This window comes from Gastrolobium bilobum, unplaced genomic scaffold, assembly GCF_033153095.1.
Source record: "Gastrolobium bilobum isolate Gb01-03AN ecotype WA unplaced genomic scaffold, APGP_CSIRO_Gbil_v1 utg9517, whole genome shotgun sequence".
NCBI lineage: Eukaryota > Viridiplantae > Streptophyta > Magnoliopsida > Fabales > Fabaceae > Gastrolobium > Gastrolobium bilobum.
This window is the reverse complement of record NW_026899914.1, coordinates 101,754-124,919: the sequence shown is the minus strand read 5'-3', so window position 1 is coordinate 124,919 and position 23,166 is coordinate 101,754. Positions and strand designations below refer to the sequence as shown.

The 23,166-nt window shown below is 38.0% G+C and overlaps 2 protein-coding genes across 3 annotated transcripts; one reads left to right on the top strand and one right to left on the bottom strand.

Moving 5' to 3' along the window:
• Nucleotides 1-691: 691 nt before the first annotated feature.
• LOC133294187 (uncharacterized) lies at nt 692-5,933 on the bottom strand. Of its 2 annotated transcripts, none has more exons than XM_061492832.1 (7): nt 5,870-5,933; nt 3,519-4,934; nt 2,980-3,065; nt 1,930-2,157; nt 1,612-1,833; nt 1,092-1,216; nt 692-994 (listed from the first exon to the last, which is right to left on the bottom strand). In XM_061492832.1, exons 1-7 carry the CDS (start codon nt 5,915-5,917, stop codon nt 894-896), a joined length of 2,226 nt encoding a protein of 741 aa, XP_061348816.1. In that variant the 5' UTR covers nt 5,918-5,933; the 3' UTR covers nt 692-893. The 2 variants fall into 2 exon arrangements, with proteins under 2 accessions (XP_061348816.1, XP_061348817.1); XM_061492833.1 differs by having other exon boundaries at nt 5,830-5,913.
• A 12,762-nt stretch (nt 5,934-18,695) lies between these two features.
• Nucleotides 18,696-22,751, top strand: LOC133294183 (uncharacterized). The gene is made up of 4 exons (XM_061492828.1): nt 18,696-19,089; nt 20,498-20,656; nt 20,788-20,896; nt 22,121-22,751. The coding sequence occupies exons 1-4, from the start codon at nt 18,757-18,759 to the stop codon at nt 22,324-22,326; spliced, it is 807 nt and encodes a 268-aa protein (XP_061348812.1). The 5' UTR covers nt 18,696-18,756; the 3' UTR covers nt 22,327-22,751.
• Nucleotides 22,752-23,166: the final 415 nt, after the last annotated feature.

Here is a 23,166-nt window from a genome sequence, read left to right as displayed (position 1 = left end):
CTTGTGGGGGGATGATAACCATAGAGGCCCAAAGGGTTGTAGGCCCAAATCAATTAAGTTACTCTGAGTTTGTTATTTCAGTAAAACAGAATTAGTTACAACAGCTTTGCTTCTAATATATATATATATATATATATATATATATATATATATATACACAACGATACATTATTGTAATGCAAGAGTTAATAGTAATTTTCAATCATTTCTTTCTGAATTCTTTCGTTCTTCCTTCTCTCCTTTCTTCTTCTCACCGTAGCTGTGATACCTCACACATTCTTATACACATTCAACGCTCTTAACAAGAACGCAGACTAAAAGTTAAATTCTGAGTCTTCCCACAAATACAAATATCCTTATGATGTATTGAAATTTAACCAAAGCCATCCAGAAACTATGAAATCAAAACCCGTATGTTTCAATAATCAATAACTTTAACGACAAAGACAGCTAAAGCTATGGATCAAATCGCACTTTTATAGTAATATTTAATATTTTTTAAAAGACGATGAAACTAATCAATCATAGTTATTAAATAGGGATCAATTATTTGATTCAAAAGTTTTATAAAACATGATAAAAACAAATTAAAGTGATATATTTATAATCATCAATAAAAAGATATCAACAAAAAAATAAGTAAAATGTAAAATCATTAACAAAAAAAAAAAAAAAACACATACTTAGGCATTCTCTTGTCATCACAAATAATGCAGGAGCAAAAATGTTAACCAGGGCCATCGATCATATCCTCTCTAGTCCAAAATTCTCAACATGCTACCATATTTTCTCAAAAACGTTCGGTAAAACTAAATAGATACATATTAATGAATTCAATGGCTAGGGAAACAGGAGTACCACCGTGCATTGGAAACAGAACCACACCACTAGGCCTAAAAAGTATTAGAGGAACTATGGTTATGACAAGTTTTAGACTTAGGAGAAGTTTGCTTTTCTCTGAAGAGTCCCCACAAGTAATACTTTGCTTGAAATCCTGCACAACATGTAAATCAAAAATTAAGACACAATTTAATTTTACAAATAGTGAAATTTAAATGTGGCACTGAAGAAGTAGAATAAATGTAACTCACTCCTTTGTTTCATTGGGAGCACTGTAGAAGGAAAAACTAAAAGCTCTCCATTTTTAACCACAGCTTTTATGATAAGGTCATGGTAAATAATCTCATCAACCAGCTCGTCAAAGGCCCTCTCATTGCTGTAGAAGCATGTAATGTTCAATATTAAATTAAAGAGATAGAGAGAGCGGAGTAAGGGCAGTTTGAAAAAAAGCTTTATATACATTGCATTATTTTTCACAGGGACTTCTTTCAAAAGCAAAACTACTGCGTTTGAATCAGTATCTAATAAGCATTTTTAAGTGAAAAATAAAATAAAATATTCCGGCCCGTTTTTAGACACCAAGAATCTTGGTTTTTTTTTTAAAAAAAATCAGTTTAGTTTTTTTCCCTGACTTTTGCTTTTTCCAAAGTTGAATGCAAAATACAAACTTAAAGTGAAAAGTACTTTCATTTTGAGAAAAAGGAGCTTCTTAGAGAAAAAAAAGTATATCCAAACAGCTCTAAGAGCATGTTAGCTTATCAGAAAAATCACCATTCATTCTCAGGAAAGAAATAAAGAGCAATGCTCTCCTCATTTGGTCCACTTTCCTTGAAATACTTTGGCCATACTTCAGATCTTTCAAGCAAGTCCACACGAAGCACCTCAGGGAGAAGTCTTGCTTCCTCTTGGACTTGGGGGCATGCTAAATTGGACAAATGGGCCAGAAGTCCATTGAAAATATCAATACTTTGATCGCAGAAGTACAAGCTTCCCCTATTAGCCATAAAATTCAACTTTAGACAATGATTCACCATAGAAGCTAGAAATTTCACCAACTCCAAATGAAGGTAGCAAAAACAAATTTCTTACCTCCACACTGGATCAGCAATAGGCTGTGGTTCAGTAACAGTCACATGCCCCTCACTAGAATCAGCTTTTTGTTGTTGCTTGTTTTTCCTTACTTTCTTCATGCAATTTGTTACCTCTATTCTGGCTTTACTTTGATCATGAGAAGATGTGTCTACTACCTTTGCATCACAATCTTCACAGAACCAGGTGACTTCACCAGTATAATCCACAGGCCCATCTAAACAATACCTGAAAAGAGTAAGTTGAGGAGAATAAGGCCAATATGCATCAAGAATGTGAAACTACAAATCTTATAAAATGCATAAACTTCTGTTTTAGAAGATGCTGTGAACAAAATTCAATAGCAAACTAAAAACTCTATGCATCTGATACCAAAAAGGAAGTTCATGGTATTAATACAATTGTATTGTGCATCAACTCATAAGAAAAGGTTCGAGGTATTAATAAGCACCTTCAATACCACTTGAAATTTAAAAGAATGTCCGCATGGAAATAAAAAAATAGGGGCATCTGCAGGTAATATGATAATGAAAACCTTCTAAATCATATTTTTAAAGCACTTTTACCAAAATCTAAAATCATATTTCTGCTTGAAAAATAATAAGAATCATATAAAAATCTATGTCAAATGACACAAAAGTTCAGGGTATAAATACCAAGATATACATATCTAACGGATGAGACGATGGAATTTTCTAATTTCCATTGCAATAGGGAGCTTTAATATATACAAGCATTGGCTTCCTAACCCATGATTTTAAGACCCAAATTTGGTACCTAAAAAATCATAATAGGATCTGTCAAATTACATAACACGAAAAGCCTCCTATATAAGATAATGTTTGACCAGAATTGGCAATGATCTTCAGTAACATTTCATATTCTTTGGATTCATCAACTATAATTCTCCCACTTTTAATACTTCTAATGGAAAATTACAGAATGACCATAAGGCATTAGAAGTAGTAGCATCTTCAGTCAAGTATGACGATAAAAACTTGCTACAAGTTCATCAAAGTAAGTAGACAGAAAGGGAAAGTAGTAAGTCACCTATGCACTGCATAAACCTGACACGTTTCACAAAAATCCAACAACTCCGGAAAGCCCTCATCGCCACAAGTAAGACAAACAGTTACCTGAAACAAGTGCCCACAGTTTTACTAAAATGGATCATAAAAGCAGATGTACAACTCCAAAAGCTGCTAATCATAAGCTTTTGAGTTATGTACGGTTGAGAAAAAGGCATTGCCAAAAAACAAAACATTTAAAATTCTTTCTTCTTCTCATTTCAAATTTTTATCATGTTTGTCTCATTTAAGGAAGACAAGACATGCCAAAAACCAAAATAGTTTTAAAAGGTTTACTCAATCAACAATTATTTACATGTCACGAAGTTAGATCACTAGTAGAATAGTTGGTTCATTCAATTGAAAAATCTAAACTAGCCAAAATGGATAGGATAAGCAGATTCAGGCCTGTCACAGTAATACTGAATAAAACTATAATCAAATTAGTAACTAGATCTCTTAAGAAACAACCACTGTATTCTTTGATAGTTACATTGAAAATTAGCAAATGATGTGAAATACCTGAGACAACTGAGTTAACCCGAATTTAGTGGTGAGAACATCCATCTTTTCTTCAGCTTTTGAACTTCCGTCTGCAGTTTGGGTGTTAAAACCAGAACCTGAAGGGCCATCGAACTCCATCAAGACAGGTGATAGCAGTTGATTATTTGATTTGTCAGTAGGATTTTGGCTCTCATAATGTGCTATGGCTTCTGATCCTTGGGGTTCTGTTTCAGTATGTGATTCAAAACTTGATCCCACTGCTGCTTCTGATGCCAATACCTGAGATAGCATAGGCTCTTTTGGTGGTGCTATTGCTATTGCAGTAGAATCAGAACTCAAATCTTCAGTTTGAGTTCTAATATTAGAACCTGCTGGGGCATTCAACTCCACAGAGATTGATTGTGGCTGTACATTTGTTTCGAAAGCAGGATTTTGAATCTGATGATGTTTTTTGCCTTCTAACACTTGTGTCTCAGAGGCTGAGACATGTTGAAGCTGTAGCTCGAAACTTGATCCTACAACAGGAGTTGGAGCCTTTATCTGAGAAGCCACAGGACCTGATGGTGGTGCTACTGCAGTTACTTGGACTACAGGTTCTGCATGATTTGATAGAGCATTTACACCAAGCTTTGATGAATCCATTCGTTTTCTTATTAAAGTATTTGTTTTCAAGTATTTACCTCCTGTGGCTTCTGCAATTTTATGCTTGAAACCATGACTTTGTACACCAAAGTTATCCCTAGGTTTCCCTTCAGGCCCTTTAGCTGAAACTTCAGCAGCAGGTACTTGGACAACAGGTTCTACATAACTTGACAGAGCATTCACATCAAGTTTTGATGAATCCATTGGCTCTCTTATCGCATTATTTGTCTTCATGTATTTACCTCTTGTGGCTCCGGCAGTCTTACGCTTGAAATCATGACCTTGTGCACCAAAGTTATCACTGGGTTTCCCAATATATTTCCCCAGGCAACTCTTGTGCTTGGCAGCAGTAGCTTCAGAACTCACATTTTCTACCAGGCATCCAAGTATCTCAGATTTAAGAACGGGCTTAGGTTCAACTACTGAATTCATTTGAGAATTTGGCAACTGTCCTCTCTGTTGTCCGTTTGAAATTTCTTCTCTGTTTGATTCCTCGTGTAGTTTCAACAATCCTTGATGTCTCTTTCCATTCAAATGCTCTTTCATATTTTTGTAACTTCTCAACTTAACCTCACAAAGTTCACACCAAATCAATGATGGTGACTGTGGTGTTGGGGCTATAGTAGAAAACATTGGTCTAGAAGTTTGATGTGGTAAGTACCCACCGCCAGCAGAATGGACACCCCCACCATAATGAGGAACTTGGTCATTGTAATTGAACTGGCTCATACTACTATCTCTGTAAGATGTATCTTTCCAGCAACTTCTACTCTTATTTTGAGAATTCCTACTCTGTAAATAAACATTCAAACATGAAAGAGTGCATAAATTGACTTGTTTGCAACATTCAACTACAAGATTAAGGGAAGTGTTAGAGAAACAAAATCGATATGGTTGCAACACTAAACTACGAGATGAAGGGAAGTCACTGAAACATTTGAATAATCCAATGGCTGAAAACTAGACTAAATTACTCAAACCAGGATGAACTGTCAACCTAGTAATAGTTTTGAAAAGCAATCAGGTTCAATGTAAAATGTAAAAATATTATCACTAACACCAAAATTAGAGTCACAAAACAAATTCTGACATTTCCACATTCATTTACCGGTATGTTCATTTATGTATCATGATACTTGCGATAATGATCATTTTTCATAGAACATCCAAGCTTCCTTTCATTTTAGTAAATTTGATGCTTCGTAAATATATAAAATGAAACATGTGTTGCAGAAACAATCACTTCTTCTCACATATGAAGTTTTATAAGCAGTCCACTGGATCAAAAATAAAAAATGCATCCAAAACGATGTCCTTAGTTTTGAAATATATAAAAATGAAAACAAGAAAGATCTACCACCTAAAACAACTTTCCTTACCCCCTGGAACGTTCATGCATTATTTACCCTAATTCAGAATTCACATTAAACCTAATTTTCAAATATAAGTTTAACAAAAAAACAAAAGAAACAAAAACCAAAAATTCCATCAAAACAAGAAAGGTTTGTTTTTTTTTTAATAAAAGAAAGAGAGAAACAGTAAGATTTTTGAAATTCCCCATATTACCCAAGAACCACACAAACTACCACATGAAAATTCCAAACTACACATTCACAAAGATAAAACTTTCACATCCATACAATACAAGTGTGGCTCTGCTAAAAAGAAAGTAAAAGGAAAAACTAACTATGTTGTGTGTTTGAAGGAGGCAACAGTAAGGATGCTACCGATATTGCAGAAAGACTGATATCACAGTGAATGAATATAGCTTTCATCCACTCCGCCACATATGATGTTCTTCGGATAAATGTTAAGGTAGTGTTCGGTAGAAGTTTTATTTTTGGATTAATGGGAAAGTGTAAGTGGATATTGGAAAATATCACGTTTGATTCAGGTTTTTGAAAAAAATATTAGGCAAATAGGGTGGAAGAAGAAATGACTTTTGAGTTGATTTTTGCATGAAATTCTTTGTTACAAAATACCACTTGAGATGTGGTATTTTGAGATAACTGAAGAAGTGAAAAAACAGGTGCGAAGTTTCTCCCGAACATAGATTTTGCAAATTTAAATAAATTTTCTTAGTAATATTTTACCCAACCAAACATTTTTTTTAAACTTTCCCATCAAACTGACTTTCTTACCATTTTTCCGATTATTATATTTCTCTGCTAAAAAATAATTTATTCTCTATCAAACACCTCCTAAGAAAATAGTAAAACCCATAGATTCAGGATCGGATCATAATCGTATTAATGGTATTAACGTTTTCTTTTTCTCTTTTTCCCGTTGACGTAACTGGGAATATAAGTTATTTTACCTATTATTTTTTCTACTTAATTTTGCCTATTATTCTCTAACACCATCAGATTAGAATTTCATGAGGAGAGAAAAAGATAAAAATTTGTTAACATTCTGATCTAATGATATTTTAGAGTAGCAGGCAAAAAAAAAATAGGTAAAATAACCTATCCCAACTAGAGATGTGCAAAATAATCAAAAAACTAAACCGAACCATGAACCGAACCAAACCGCCCTTAAAATAACCGGTTTTTAAAAACCAGTTCATGAACCAGACCGATTTTTAAAGAACCAGTTCATGAACCGAACTAGTTTTTAGAACTAGTTTAAGAACCGAACCATTTTGAACCGAACCAAACCGTTTCCGAACCGAACCGTTTCCAAACTGAACCAAATTGATTTTTATAACTTTATTTTTTAATTTTTTAATTTTTTTTCTTTTTCAAAGAGGATCGAACCGAACCAGTTCCGAACCGATCTCAACCACTTCCGAACCGAATCAGTTTTGAACCGAACCAAACAACTTTCGAATAGAAGCATTTAAACCAATTCGGTTCGATTTTTCAAAAAATCTTATTCGGTTTGACCCACGCACATTTCTAAATGTAACCCCACATGTTACCTCACACTTTTATACCACGTCGGTTATAAAATTATCTATTTAACATGATAAACATTAATTCTATGCTATCAATATCACAGTTTATCAGTTTATTTCACCGTTGATTGATAATGTTGGTTTAATGGTTCTGATTTAATATTTAAAAAAAATTCTTTTTTATATATTTAATATTTTTCATTTATTTATTTATATAAGATTATAATTCTTCATATTTAATGGTCAAAATAAATATAACCCTTGAATCAATATAATTGATTTAACAGTGAAACAAACTAATACTGATATTAATAGTAACACTAATTAGTAATAACAATATCTTATATTTAATTAATATAACAATATATAAACATCTTTATCGCTTAATACTTATTTAAAAATGAAAATTGAATAGAAATAATTATTATAGAGTAAAATAATAACATATATTCTTTAAAGATGAAAATAATTATTACTTTTTAAAAGATGAAAAGAATAAAATTATATATATTTTAGGAAAAAAATATTTCTCCTTTGACATAATAAATAAAATTATCTTCAATAATTCTAAATCAACATCATTGGGGTTTAAGAAAATAAAATACATGATATTTTAATAATCTTACTTTCTTTTTTTATCAATTATTTTATTAAAATATCCTGTATTTTTTCCCATACCTCTAAACAACATGTTATAAGATTTCAGGATATAATTTTATCTGGACATTTTTTTTGGTGAGGGAAATTTATCTTGACATTAATCCCATATTTTGTTTGCAAAATATTACAAATTTTTTAATTCTTTACTTGTTGATCGGACCAAATACGGTATGAGTGGCCCAATACGTATTAAGCCCAAATCACACACGGTTGGACTCCTTCGGTAGTTTCAGGTCTGGGCCTGGTATTGCAGTTGGGGTGAGCCTGAGCTCTCTGTCCTTCGTCCTTCTCGTTGCGCCAAATGGGGGGTACCTGCGAAGACACTCTGATGCTTAAGTCAGTATCAGAGGCAGGTGTTTATGTTGTGAAAGTAAAGGATGATCGTACCTTGGTGGTATATCGTGTGTTTATATAGTGACTGGGATGCCGCCTTAGTTAAGGCGGCTTGGCTTCTGAGTGGCCAGAACATAGCTCGTCTGTGTTTCCCCCAGTTTCTTTTAACATGTCAAAGCCCATTGTGCTATCAAGTGATTCCTCTTCGAGCACTGCAAGTAGCTATAAATCAGTTGAGTCAAAGAGCCCTAAATCGTCCTCTTCAAGCTCATCGCGCGATTCCCCTCGTTCTACAGCGCATGAGTCTTTAGGTCAAAAGAGCCCTAGTCCTCTACCGTTAAATGTTGTTTATCCTGCTGGGTATCCTTTTAAGAAAAGGAATTTTGATAATTATACACCTATTTCTTCTACCTTGTCTTCTTCCACTGATTCTTCTTCCTCTTCTGAATCAGATCTTGTGTCCCCTAAGATCAGAGAGATAATGGCAAGACGCAGTGCTCAAGAGAAGAAAAAACAAAAATTGCGATCTGGCCCGAAGAAGAAAATCCTACGCCTTGACCCCGATGATGAGCAGCCAATTAGCCGGAATCTACGGTACGAAGATACCCTTGGTTGGGTGGTAGACACAGTGTTCGATACTGAGTCTGTGTTTTGCTCCCCAGGAGAATTGGCTGAAGAAGCAGCAGCTCTCCACCTAACCCCCAATAAAGCTTTTGATGACCAATGGGAAGTTGGTGTTGTCCCGAAGAATGAGCGCGTTTGTTCATCGCGGGCCGAAGGATCAACCAGGCATTTCATGATGATGTACTCATTCTTTTTTCTGTCCATAGGTGTTCGGTTGCCCTTTTCACCTTTTGTTTGTAAGCTTTTGGCGCATTTGAATGTGGCGCCTTCATAGCTGACTCCCAACGCTTGGGGTTTTATCAGAGTGTACGAGATGGTTTGCAATGCCTACGGTTTGTTCAAATCTGTGCAATCATTCTTGTATATGTTTAGTATAATGGGACCTCGTAATAGCTGGATAACATTTAGGAGCAAAGTGAAATTCTACGAGTCATATTCACGAAAGATTAACAAGTGGAGCGCAGAATACTTCAAGATTTACCCCGCCGAAGGTACCAAACCTTTTTTTATACGCGATGATGGGACTCCCATCTTTCCGTTATATTGGTCAAAATATTCAACTGAAAGCGTTGTCCCGGTCTATAATTTTACTGATTTGAGTGATATAGAACAGAAGACAGGGATCACTTTAGGTAATATTGCTCGAGAAGCTTCTGATACGGGCTCGCTGAGCACGTACACCATTTTGAATGAGTATTCCGATGATGATATTCTAGCTTATCTGGGTAACTTAGACCCTTACTCACTTGCAAATGTTTTAATCAAAGTATTTGAGTATACCGCGATGACGTGGTATGTATGAAATATCTTTAATCATGAATTTCTTTGATCTAGTTTGCAGATAGCTCGATGACAGCATCGTTAAGTAAAATGGAAAGGATTGCAGCCAATCGTGCTGCAGCTATTGCAGGTGCTTCAAGGTCTCCCCAACCGTCAATGTCAGCGGGTGCTGCTATTGCAGAAACAAGCGAGCATTCTGCTACGCGGTTGAAGTCTCCAATGAAGTCCTTAACTCCTCCCACCGCCCCATTTGATGTCATCCCTCCTGTGGTAGTGGTGGAAAATACCGTAAGGGGTAAGAAAAGATCCCTGGAGGAGATGACCGGGGGATCTACTACAGAGTGGCCAGACTTTGGCTGGAGGTTGGATCAAGATAGTCGCGCTCAGGGCAGAGAGTTTGGCACTCGTCTGGAAGCGCTGCCGCAAGACCAATGGCTACAGATGTCCCAGAGCTTGACCATAGCAGGTCAATTCCTTATGTCTGCACCTGGTAATTACATTGATATTTCGTTGTTTATATGCTATGATATTGCGTATATGCTTACTGCTCTTTAACATGTAACAGGCACAGTGGACTTTCTGAAAGCGCGAATTGAGGCGCTGAAGGATAAAAGTGCTCAACAGCGCGCTGACCTTGAGGCCAAATTGAAGAAATCTGAAGATGAAGTATCTACATTGAAAACGTCTATGGCGCAGAAGGATGGCGCCCTGAAGGCTCTGACAACCTCCAATAAGGGATTGGAAGAAGAAAAGACTGACCTGACCAAGCATATCTTGGAACTGGAAGGAAACGCTGATAGTTGGGCCGAAGAGCAGGCATTCTTGACCAGTGAGGTGAAGAGGTATCGAGATTTATTTGAGAAGGAAGCGGAAGCAACCTTCGTAAATGTGATGGAGCAGGTGCGCTTCTTCAATCCCTCTACCAAGATGGAAAACGTGCATTATTACCACTATTTCAAGGATGGTCAGCTAGTGACACTGAATGAGCAAAATCAAGAGGTCCCAGTTGAACTGATTAGTGCGATGGATACAGACACGATCGCACCATCCTTGCAAGAGCCATCGCCTCAAGGTCCTCCTGCTGTGAATAATGAGCGCGCTGTTGAAGCTGATACCCCTCAGGATATGTCTATTCAGACAGTCTGATTTCTTTTTTGTTTCTTGGTTCTAAATATGTATTTTTTTGTAAGGGAGTATCCCCCCATATGCTCCAAAACAATGAAATGTTGAAACAATGATAGTGTAAGTTTGTTTTTTTGTCAAATGAATGCTTGCTATTCATTTGTAGATTGTTAATCCTCGCATACTTCATAAAGGGTATTTGGATTCGCAGTATGTACTTGTATGGTACTTGAATACTGTAATCATATGTTGCTTGGTTCTACAGTTTATGAGTCGTATCGCAAATACTTTGCATACCTTTGTTATGTTCATGACATAGGATGCCATTTTTTATGACGCATGATGGTCATGTTACGCTTGGGGAAGGAGTTTGGCCCTGAGTGGGGTACGTCCTTCCTGGTATAGCGTTGAATGATGGATCATCGCGATACGTGTTGGGGAATTGCGGACTCCTGTAACTTGGAGGATTCGTGAGAGAATCCCGTAATTTGATAGGATCCATGAGAGAAGTCCTGTTAATTGGAGGATTCGTGAGAGAATCCCGTTATTTTGATAGGATCCATGAGAGGAATCCTGTTAATTGGAGGATTCGTGAGAGAATCCTGTTATTTGATAGGATCCATGAGAGGAATCCTGTTAATTGGAGAATTCGTGAGAGAATCCTGTTAATTGGAGGATTCGTGAGAGAATCCTGATTTTTGATGGGATCCATGAGAGGAATCCTGTTAATTAGAGGATTCGTGAGAGAATCCTGATTTTTTATAGGATCTATGAGAGGAATCCCGTTAAATGGAGGATTCGTGAGAGAATCCTGTTATTTGATAGGATCCATGAGAGGCGTCCTGTGAATTGAAGGATTCGTTAGAGAATCCTATTTTTTGATAGGATCCATGAGAGGCATCCTGTGAATTGGAGGATTCGTGAGAGAATCCTATTTTTTGATAGGATCCATGAAAGGCATCCTGTTACTTGGAGGATTCGTGAGAGAATCCTGGTAGCTGTAATCCTGTGTTCTTAAGTTTGATGTAAAAGTGATCAATAGTAAAAGAAAATTGGCGAGTTTTTATGTGGAACAATAAATTAGAAAGACAAATATTTGTGAGTCGTGAGAGACCTAGCTATAAAATGTCTTAAGCTTGTCCGCATTCCATGTGCGTGGGATGGTAAGGCCAGATAGTGTCTCAATGACGTATGCCCCTTTATCTGTTTTGTTGTAGATGGGATAAGGTCCTTCCCAGTTTGCGGCCAATTTTCCTTGTCGCGCGTTCTTATTGCCAATGTCAGCTTTGCGTAGGACTAAGTCGCCCACATTGAAGCCTCGTCTGACAACCCTTAAGTTATAGCACGCAGCTATTCTTTGTTTGAACGCTATTTCTTTGACGTGCGCGATCTCGCGCATTCCTCTATTGTGTCCAAGTTGTGAAGCAATGCTTGTGAGTTGCTGTCTTCATTTGTGTACATCTTTCTCCATGATAGTTCTCCAATTTCAACCAGGATCATGGCTTCACTACCGTAGACCATGCGAAATGGGGTTTCTCCTGTAGTTGAATGTTTGGTTGTCCTATAACCCCATAATACAAAGTCCAACTGTTCGGGCCAATCTCCTTTAGCTGTTTATAATCTTCTTTCCAATCCGCGTTTAAGGACGCGATTTGCAGCTTCTGCCAATCCATTTGTTTGCGGATGTTCAACCGATGTGTATCGGTGATTGATATGCAAGTCCTGAAGAATTTGATTGAATTTTCTGTCCATAAACTGTGTACCGTTATCGGTTATGATGGTATGTGGAACACCGAATCGACTTATGATTTGTTGGTAGAAGAAACGGCGAACCTTGCTGGCTGATATCGTAGCTAAAGCTTCTGCCTCAATCCACTTGGAGAAGTAGTCGATTGCTACCAGCAACCATTTGACCCCTCCCACAGCCACTGGGAATGGGCCCAATATGTCCATGCCCCATTGGTAGAATGGCCATGGGTATATCATTGAAGATAATTCCTCAGGCGGAGCATGATGTAAGTCGGCATGCTCCTGACATTTGACACACTGTCGCACGTGTTTTTTGGAGTCCTCTTCCGTAGTTGGCCAAAAATAGCCTGCGCGAAGCATTTTTTGAGATAAGGATTTCCCTCCCATGTGATGTCAGCCAATTCCCTACTGAGCCTGCTGAGGATCTAAACATTTAAGCATTGGAGAGGAAAACCCTTTCTTGTAGAGTTGGTTGTTGATGATAGTGTAGAACGAAGCCTTGCGCGATAGCTTTTTTGTTGCGCTTGTTTCTTGTGGTACCTCTCCTCTGACCAAATAGTTCTAAATTGGTGTCATCCAAGTGTCCGTACCGTCCAGTGGTATGTTGTCATCATCTACCATGGATTGCGCATTTTGGGATGGTTGAGCTCTTCGCTTAGTTACTGCCATTATGATGCTAGGATTATGGACGCTTTGTTGGATTACTGATATGTTGTTTCCTGGTCCCTTTGTGCTGGCTAACTTGGATAAAATGTCAGCGCGGGAGTTTTGCTTTCTGGGGATGTGCTCCATGTTGAAGCTTTGAAACTCTGTCAGGAGTAATCTTACATTTTCCAGATATTTTATCATTAATGCTTCTTTCACCTTGTAGCTTCCTTGGACTTGAGCAATTACTAATTGTGAATCACTCTTGAGAGTTATGCTTTTTGCCCCCAAGTCTTTGGCCATGGCAAGCCCAGCGAGGATCGCTTCGTATTCGGCTTGATTATTTGAAGCTTTGAATCCAAAATGGATAGAGTGCTCCACAGTAACGCCTTGAGGGCTTTCTACGATGACTCCTGCACCGCTCCCTTTAACATTGGAAGATCCATCGACATAAATAACCCAACCTTCACCCATCTCCGCCTCATGTAGGTGTGTCATTTCGACAAGGAAATCTGCTAATACCTGGGCTTTAATTGCTTGTCGCGGTTCGTAGATGATGTCGTATTCCGACAATTCTATTGACCACGAGATCATGCGGCCTGCCAAATCAGGTTGTCTCAGCACTTGTCGAAGGGGTTGGCTTGTGCGAACTTTGATAGTGTGTCCCTGGAAATAATGGCGTAGGCGTCGCGATGTCAAGATGAGCGCGAAAGCAACTTTTTCAATTTGCTGATAGCTTAGTTCTAGTCCTTGGAGTGCTTTGCTCACGAAGTAGATTGGCTGTTGTTCCTAGTTCTCTTCGCGCAATAAGACAGCGTTTATGGCTTCATTGTTGACTGAGAGGTATAGGACCAAAGGTTCGTTGGGCAAAGGCTTGACCAAAACTGGTGGGTTGGCCAAATGTTCTTTAACGGTCATGAACCCTGCCTCGCACTCGGGAGTCCATGGGAAATTTGACTGTTTGCACAATAGTTTAAACATTGGCAATGACTTTTGTGCTGACGCAGGAAGGAATCTGGTTAGAGCAGTAATTCTTCCCGTCAATTGTTGTAGTTCCTTTATATTTCGCGGGCTGGTCATGTTGATTATGGCCTTACATTTATCAGGATTGGCCTCGATGCCGCGATGTGTCAGCATGAATCCTAAAAACTTTCCAGCTGGTACTCTAAACGCGCATTTGGCAGGATTAAGTCATAACTTGTATTTGTGCAGTTGCTGAAACACTTGTTCCAAATCCTGGGGATGTTGTACAATAGTCATTGTTTTGACTATCATGTCATCAATGTATACTTCAAGCATCTGACCAATCTGCTGACTGAAAACTTTATTCATCATGCATTGGTAAGTGGCACCGGCATTCTTGAGACCAAACAACATCATATTTTAGAATGATTTTCATCAAAAGGTGAGACCAAACTTACACTATCATTGTTTCAACATTTATGTGTTTTGGAGCATATGGGGGGATACTCCCCTTACAAAAAAATTACATATTTTGAACCAAGCAACAAAAAAGAAATCAGACTGTTTGGGTAGACATGTCTTGAGGGACATCATTATCAGCAGCGCGATCACCATCGACAGTAGGAGGACCTTGAGGAGAGGGCTCTTGCAAGGATGGCGCGATAGGTTCAGTATCCATCGCACTGACTAGCTCCCCGGGCACTTCCTGATTTTGTTCGTTAAGTGTCATCAACTGGCCGTCCTTGAAATAATGAAAATAATGCACATTGTCTAGTTTGGCGGAAGGATTGAAAAAGCGCACTTGTTCTATTACATTAACAAAAGTGGCCTCAGCTTCTTTTTCAAATAAACCCTGATACCTCTTTGCCTCACTGGTTAAGAAGGCCTTCTCTTCGGCCCAGGTATCAACGTTTCCTTCCAGTTCCAAGATACGCTTGGACAGATCAGTCTTCTCTGCTTCCAATCCCTTATTGGAGGTTGTCAGGGCCTTCAGGGCGCCATCCTTCTTCGCCATAGACGTTTTCAGTATAGATACTTCCTCTTCAAATTTCTTCAATTTAGCCTCAAGGTCAGCGCGTTGTTGAGCACTTTCACCCTTCAGCGCCTCAATTCGCGCCTTCAGGAAGTCCACTGAGCCTGTTACATGTCAAAGAGCATAAAGTATATACGCAATATCATACCATATAAACAACGAAATATCAAGGTAATTACCAGGTGCAGACATAAGGAATTTACCCGCTATGGTCAAGATCTGGGACATCTGTAGCCATTGGTCTTGCGGCAGTGCTTCCAGAAGAGCGCCAAACTCTCTGCCTTGAGCGCGAATATCTTGGTCCAACTTCCAGCCAAAGTCTGGCCACTCTGTAGTAGATCCCTCGGTCATCTCCTCCAGGGATCTTTTCTTACCCCTTGCGGTATCCTCCACCACTACCACAGGAGGGATGACATCTAACGAGGCGGTAGGAGGGGTTAAGGACTTCATTGGAGACTTCAACCGCGCAGCAGCATGCTCGCTTGTTTCTGCAACAACAGCAACCGCAGACATAGACGGTTGGGGAGATCTTGAAGCACCTGCAATAGCTGCAGCATGATTGGCAGCAATCCTTTCCATTTTATTTAACGATGCCGTCATTGAGCTATCTGCAAACCAGAACAAAGAAATTCATGATTAAAGATATTTCCAACATACCTACACATCGCGGTATACTCAGATACTTTGATTAAAACATTTACAAAGTGAGTAAGGGTCTAAGTTACCCAGATAAGCTCGAATATCATCATCGGAATACTCATTCAAAATCGTGTACGTGCTCAGCGAGCCCGTATCAGAAGCTTCCCAAGAAATGTTACCTAAAGTGGTCACTGTCTTTTGTTCTACATCACTCAAATCAGTAAAATTATAGCCCAGGACAGCGCTTTCAGTTGAATATTCTGACCAATATAACGGAAAGCTAGGAGTCCCATCATCGCCTATGAAAAAGGGTTTGGTACCTTCGGCAAGGTAAATCTTGAAGTATTCTGCGCTCCACATGTTAATCTTTCGTGAATATGACTCGCAGAATTTCACTTTGCTCCTAAATGATATCCAGCTATTGCGAGGTCCCATTACACTAAATATGTACAAGAATGATTGCACAGATTTGAACAAGCCGTAGGCATTGCAAACCATCTCGTACACTCTGATAAAACCCCAAGCGTTGGGGGTCAGCTGTGAAGGCGCCACATTCAAGTGCGCCAAAAGTTTACAAACAAAAGGTGAAAAGGGCAACCGAACACCTATGGACAGAAAAAAGAATGAGTACATCATAATGTAATGCCTGGTTGATCATTCAGCCCGCGATGAACAAACGCGCTCATTCTTCGGGACAACACCAACTTCACATTGGTCATCAAAAGCTTTGTTGGGGGTCAGGTGGAGAGCTGATGTTACTTCAGCCAACTCTCCTGGGGAGCAAAACACAGACTCAGTATCCAAAACTGTGTCAGCCACCCAACTACGGGTGTCTTCGTCCCGTAGATTTTGATTAACTGGGGACTCACCATCAGGCTCAAGGCGTAGGATTTTCTTCTTCGTGTTAGATTGCAATTTTTGTTTTTTCTTCTCATGAGCACCGCGTCTTGCCATTATCTTTCTGATCTGAGGGGACACAAAATCTGATTCAAAAGAGGAAGAAGAATCAGTGGAAGAAGACAAGTCAGAAGAAATAGGCGTATAATATCAAAACTCCTTTTCTTAAAAGGATACCCGGTTGGATAAACAACATTTAACGGTAAAGGACTAGGGCTCTTTTGACCTAAAGATTCATGCACGATAGAACAAGGAGAATCGTGCGACGAGCTTGAAGAGGACGATTTAGGGCTCTTTGACTCAACTGATTTATAGCTACTTGCAGTGCTCGAAGAAGAATCACTCGATAGCATAATGGGCTTTGACATGTTCATAGAAACTTAGGGAAACACAGACGAGCTATGTTCTGACAATGTCTTTACGCGATTAGGATGTCGCAAAGATGACCCTAACTCAAACGTACGAATTGAGGGGACATGCCTAACATAAGCCTTGGAGCAGGGGGCTAAAATTCCTACAGTATGCCTCTTGTCACTGGTTCCCAAAGACCTTGATCTTGGTAACAATCCTGAAGGAGGACTGGACGAGCTAGACCGTTCACAAAGTCTGATAAAATCCGCACATTTACGATTATCATACATGCTTCACATAGAAAGAAGGAAAAATACTGAACCAGATGAAAGAAACACAGAAAAGATCAGATGGAAGGAGGAACAACATACCTGAGCTTTATACTTCGGAACTTCACACTACAAACGGGACGTGTCACCACCGGAAATGCAGAAGAAAGCACTGAGAGATAAGAGATTTTTCACAAAATCACCGAAATGATTTTTCCCTCCAAGACTCAGCACAAATATGAAAGGTTTCTCACCAACGGATAGACCGAAAGCCACAAGACGTGTTAAACAAAACGGGTTCCAAGGGACACGTGGCAGGTAGGGGAAGCATTTTACTTACAAAAACCACCCACGCCTGTACTTAAACTCCCACGTAATCACAACAGCATTTAATGCTCTTGATTGATTAGACGTTTAATCCACCATTTTTTAAGCGGTAGAAGGTCATGATGACACTATCAGGCACAATTACCGCGGCACACAGAAAAGGGACGTATGAATGGTATGCTATCGCGTCTCGAGCAAAAACATATAGCTCACGACCTTGCCAAATGACAACACCGCAAGCTTAGGGGCAACTGATCTGGATAAAATATAGGCCCAATCAAAACCCCATAAGGAAAGCCCAAGCCCTTCCGAAGCACAAGGAACAAGCATTGACGCGATGCCCACATCGCGGCGTTCCAGACGCGATATTCCCATCGCGACATACAGGACGCGATGGTCTCATCGCGGCACACAAGACTCGATTCTCATATCGCATATGAAACCTTCTAAAGAGAAGTAAACTTAAGGCTCAAGGTAACTACACCGCGCCTTACCTCCAGTAAACAACGAACAGCTCCAGTTTGCCTCAAATCTACTACTAGACCCTCTGGAAGATAAGGCTACACACGTCCCCTAAATAACCTGCAGCCCAAGGCTGGCCACTCAGAAGCCAAGCCGCCTTAACTAAGGCGGCATCCCAGTTACTATATAAACACACGATATACCACCAAGGTACGATCATCCTTTTCTTTAACAATATAACACACCTGCCTCTGATACTAACTTAAGCATCAAAGTGTCTTCGCAGGTACCCCCATTTGGTGCAACGTGCCAACGTGAAGGACAAAGCTCAAGATCATTCCAACAGCAATACTAGGCCCAGGCCAACAACGACGTGAGGTGATTCAACTGTGTGTGATTGGACTCAATACATATAGACCAGTCCATACTGTATTTGGTGAGATCATTTTATTAAGTAAGAACAACTTTATATTTGATGCGTTATCTTCATTTTTTTAAATTGCTATAGTATTTTTTTTAATTGGATTATTACAAATTATATGAATCGTTTGTAAGAAAAAAAAATTTATTCATTAATTTAAAACAAATTGTTATTATTATGGCAGAACAGAATATTCGCAACCTTCTTCTTTTCTTGTATAAAAAAAAGAAAGAAAGAAAAGAATATTCGCAAACTTAGAAACAGAAAACTGCGTACAAGCAAATACAATAATGTCAAATGACTCAAATCTCATTTAAAAAATTAAATTAAATTAAAAAAAAAAACACACACACACATACACACATACGCATAACATACATTTTCCACAAACCTGTGTTTCATTTTCTGACTTAGAAAACCGCAATTTCTATCTCTCTGTGATTATGGATTCCACACACGATCAAACACCAGAATTCTACCAAAACGTCGTCGTTATGAGGCACGGCGATCGCATCGACAACTTCGAGCCGTTATGGGTATCCACCGCGACCCAACCCTGGGACCCGCCCCTTGTTCAACAGGGTCGGGTTCGGGCTTTCTCTACGGGTCGCAAGTTCCGCGACAATCTCGGTTTCCCGCTCCACCGGGTCTTCGTCTCACCCTTCCTCCGCTGCGTCCAAACCGCCGCCGAAGTTGTCACCGCCCTCTCCGCCGTCGACGACGACCCAAACGCCCTTGCCGGCGACGCCGTTTCCATCGATCCTTCAAAACTCAAGGTCAGAAATTGTTTTCTTTCTTTTTTAAAATTTTTTGGTTGAATAGCATGCTTATTAAAACAATTCTCTTTGCTGTAATTTTTTTTTTGGTAAATTTTGATGCAAATATTTATTTTATTTATAAAACGGTTCTCACTTTTTAACTCTTTAGTTGAGAAAATTATATGTTATTGATAACTTGATGTGATCAAAGTTACTTCTTTCGTTTTTATAGTTATTTTTGTTTTATTTATGTAGGGAAATACAAATTAATTCTAATTTTTAATGTCAACCAACGTCACAATTATCCATGTCTTATACACACAAGAAATCAACAATGTTCGTTCAAATAATATAAATAAATAAAATAAAATAAGAAAAGCAGTGAAACAGTTTTATTTTATCTGTAATTCTGCATCTACTATAAACTTAAATTGGATCTGAGCCCAGCCTATAGTTTATTAGCTATATATATGTAGAAATTTGAGTTTCTAAAAAGAATTTAAAACAAATTTTCCAGTATTGCTGCTCTACACTATGATAATGTTTGATTTGTGGTTGTTTAAATGAAACATGACAACATTTAAACCTTGGCCTAATGGTGAAAATTGCATGTATTTGCACATTGTAACGTTGGAGATTCATTCAGTTTGATCTGTGTAAGCAGAATTGTAGAGTTTTATGAGAGAAAGCTACTCTACATAATTGAACCGAACTGAACAGTATTTTTCGGAATCAGTTCTGAGAACTGAACCAGTTTTATAAATCAGCTCAAAAAATTAAACCCAACAAAAGAATCGGTTTCAAAAACATGTTTGAAACCGATTCAAAACTGGTTTGAAACCAGTTCAGAACCGATTCAAAACCCATTCTGAACTGATTTGCAAAGGAACAGGTCATAAATCAAGAACTGATTTTGAAACATGAACCAATTCTGAACTGTTTTCGAACCGGTTCGGTTAAATTAAACCGGTTCAGTTTGATTCAGGGAAAAAAACCAGTTCGAGTCACCATGCACAAAAATGACTTACAAATCCTCTACACTTGTACTTGTATGTAAAGAACCAATTCAATCCAAAAGTTTAAGCTATTGGATGAGAGCCTTTTTAATGATTTATATTATTTTCTAACACACCCCTTCACGCAAAAGCCCTTTGGGCTTGAAGCGTAGATATTGCACAGGCCCAATTTTTTTTGTTTACCTTGTGCTTTACTTGATTCCACTAGAAAGTGAGCGCCGGTGAGGATCGAACTCGTGATCTCATGGTCACTAACGCTCTGATACCATGTAAAGAATCAATTCAACCTAAAAAGTTAAGCTGTTGGGTGAAGGCTTTTTTAATGGTTTAATATTATTTTCTAACATTGTATGTAGATATATCAACCATTAAGTGACTAAAATTACGTCCCTCACTTTCATAAACTGCAGGTTTCTGTTGAATATGGGTTATGTGAAATGATGAGCAGGGAAGCAATCAGGCTCGACGTGGCTCCTAAAGATGGAAATTGGGGTTTTGATATATCAGAGCGTGAAGCCATGCTTCCAGCAGGGACAGTGGATTATAATGTAGAAAGGGTCTATAAAGAGGTATAGAGGACTTCGTCTTCATTTTCAGTTTCAAATTCTTTTGCACATGGCAATTATATATATATATATATATATATATATATATATATATATTAAGGCTAATGAAAACTTTTTTGCTTGAGGAACTTCAGTTGCCACAGTGGGAAGAACCAGTTTTGAGCACAAAAGCTAGATATGAGCAAATAGTTAAAGACCTTGCAGATAAACATCCTACTGAGAACTTGCTCCTTGTCACACATGGTATAATATTTAATTTCCTGTCCATATAATTGTAAAAGGAGGCGAACCGGAGCAGTGGTAAAGTTGTTTTTTTATGACTGAAAGGTCATGGGTTCAAATCCAGGAAACAGCCTCTTTGCAATTATGCAAGGGTAAGGTTGCGTACAAGGATTATCTCCACCCAATGTTGTCAAACTCGAGTTTCTACGTAGAAACGGAAAGGGGTGGTAGAAATGTAAAATGTAGAAACGACACGAAACGTAAAGTTTCTACTTTCTACTACTTAAGGTAGGATACAAAATTATATATATGCATGTTAAAAAAATATCACATAATGAACATGTGTGTTGAGCTACTTATCTATCTACAGAGGAAAATTATTTTTGATAACCAAGTATCAATACTATAAACAGTGATAACTAACAAGTAATGGATAACCAATCTGCTCTAACTGCTTCATACACTCTGCAGATTTTGGATCATCGCTCATCAGTATATAATTCCACTTCTTTCACTGCACACAATGATCCAAAAACACAAAACGATTCTCATAGCATAACTTATAATAGAATTGCAGCTTTATAAGACATAATTATAAAAGACATATATCGAAACAAAAAGATATCAAGATACTGTGCGTATGATTTGGGGAAAACGAAAATTGGGTTTTTTTTTAAATATTTTTTTTGAAATATTTTTCGTTTTAAGTAAAAACGATAAAAACGTAAGTTTTTTCCAGTTTTTATCAAGGACCGTTTTTACACTAGTTTTTGACAACAATGCCTCCACCCCACACTCGCTAGTAGGGTTTAATGAAGAGTGGTTTTTTTTTTTTTTATAACTGTAAAAGAGATGAGAATGAGTCTTGGAACAGCGTTAGCTGGTAAGGTTGTTCCTTGTGATCGAAAGGTTATGGCCATGGGTTCGAATCTGGGAAATAGTCTCTTTGCAAAAATGTAATGGTAAAGCTGTGTACAATCAACCCTTGTACATCGGGGTTTGCCCTTTGCCCTTTATAACTGTAAGAGAGATCATTCTATATGGAAAGGCACCTTTTATTTGTGAATGCAATCTTTTTCTTGCCTCTGCCCTTGGTTACATGAATAATAAGCGAGAATAAAATTTAGTACAAAGCAAGAAAGAGTTCGAACCTGTTGGTCAATGCATGAAGAAGGTGCCTCTTTTTTTTTTTATTAGCAAGAGATTTTGGCAACTTGAATTCTAATTATATCGCACCTTTTGCAGGGGAAGGAGTTGGGGTGGCTCTTTCTTCATTTAAAAAGGGTGCTACAGTATATGAAGTTGATTACTGTGGATACGTGGAGCTTAAACGCCCAATTTTCAAGAAAGATCAGTCATTTACTGCAGGAGAATTTGAAGCACTTACTCATACTGGTCAAACTGGTGTAAGCTATTTCATCCCAAATTCTTTGAGCAATGACACCAGTTAAACTTCATAATGACCATCTTTATGCTGGATTCTCAGTTATTTCTCTCTGGCCATTTTATATTCGAGTCCTCCACAGTCCAAACTACTTTTCTGTTGTGAATGTTTGATTGAATAGGAAATTTAAACAGCATTCTACTTCACTAATGATATTTTCCTTGATTGAATAGTAAACATTGGTGAAAAGAAATAAAAATAGGGAGGACTTTATTCTTCCATTTTATTCAACACTCAACGGGCTTGAATGATCTATGTAGGCAATTCTACTTAGTGGGAAAGGACTTGGTTTGTCATTATTGTTGTATTCAGTTGAAGTTAATCATAGAGTTTGTTTATTGCTGTGTTGTGAATATAAAACTTGTCTGTTGGAAAGGAAGGAAGAAAATGGTTGTAATGATGTTACTTTTTTGTGTATTTTTTAAAGGAATAGCCCTTAAATGTTTCTTGTCCCTATTTCAACTCTCTTGCAACACGATCCCGTCTTATAATTGCAAACAATTTCAATTATTTGTTTGGAAAGAATTAGTTTCCTGAAAACTGCACAATCATCTAATGAAAGCAAACCAGTGTTCAGGCGGTTTATTCTTTTACTTTCTTATGATTTTAATCACTGAAGTTTTTCTAAATTGAACTGGTTAGGGTTTTAAATGAATAGTCTCATGGGAATTGTTTATGCTTGGAATAAATATATTGTAGTTAAAATGCAAAAAGTAAATAAATAATAAATTTTATTTTGCCTAAACAAGATTTATGTTCCTTAACTCTCGAGTAGTGCAAAGTAACCAAATCAAATCGAATTGTATATTTCTAAATCAGTTTTAAGAATTGAACTAGTTTTCTAAAC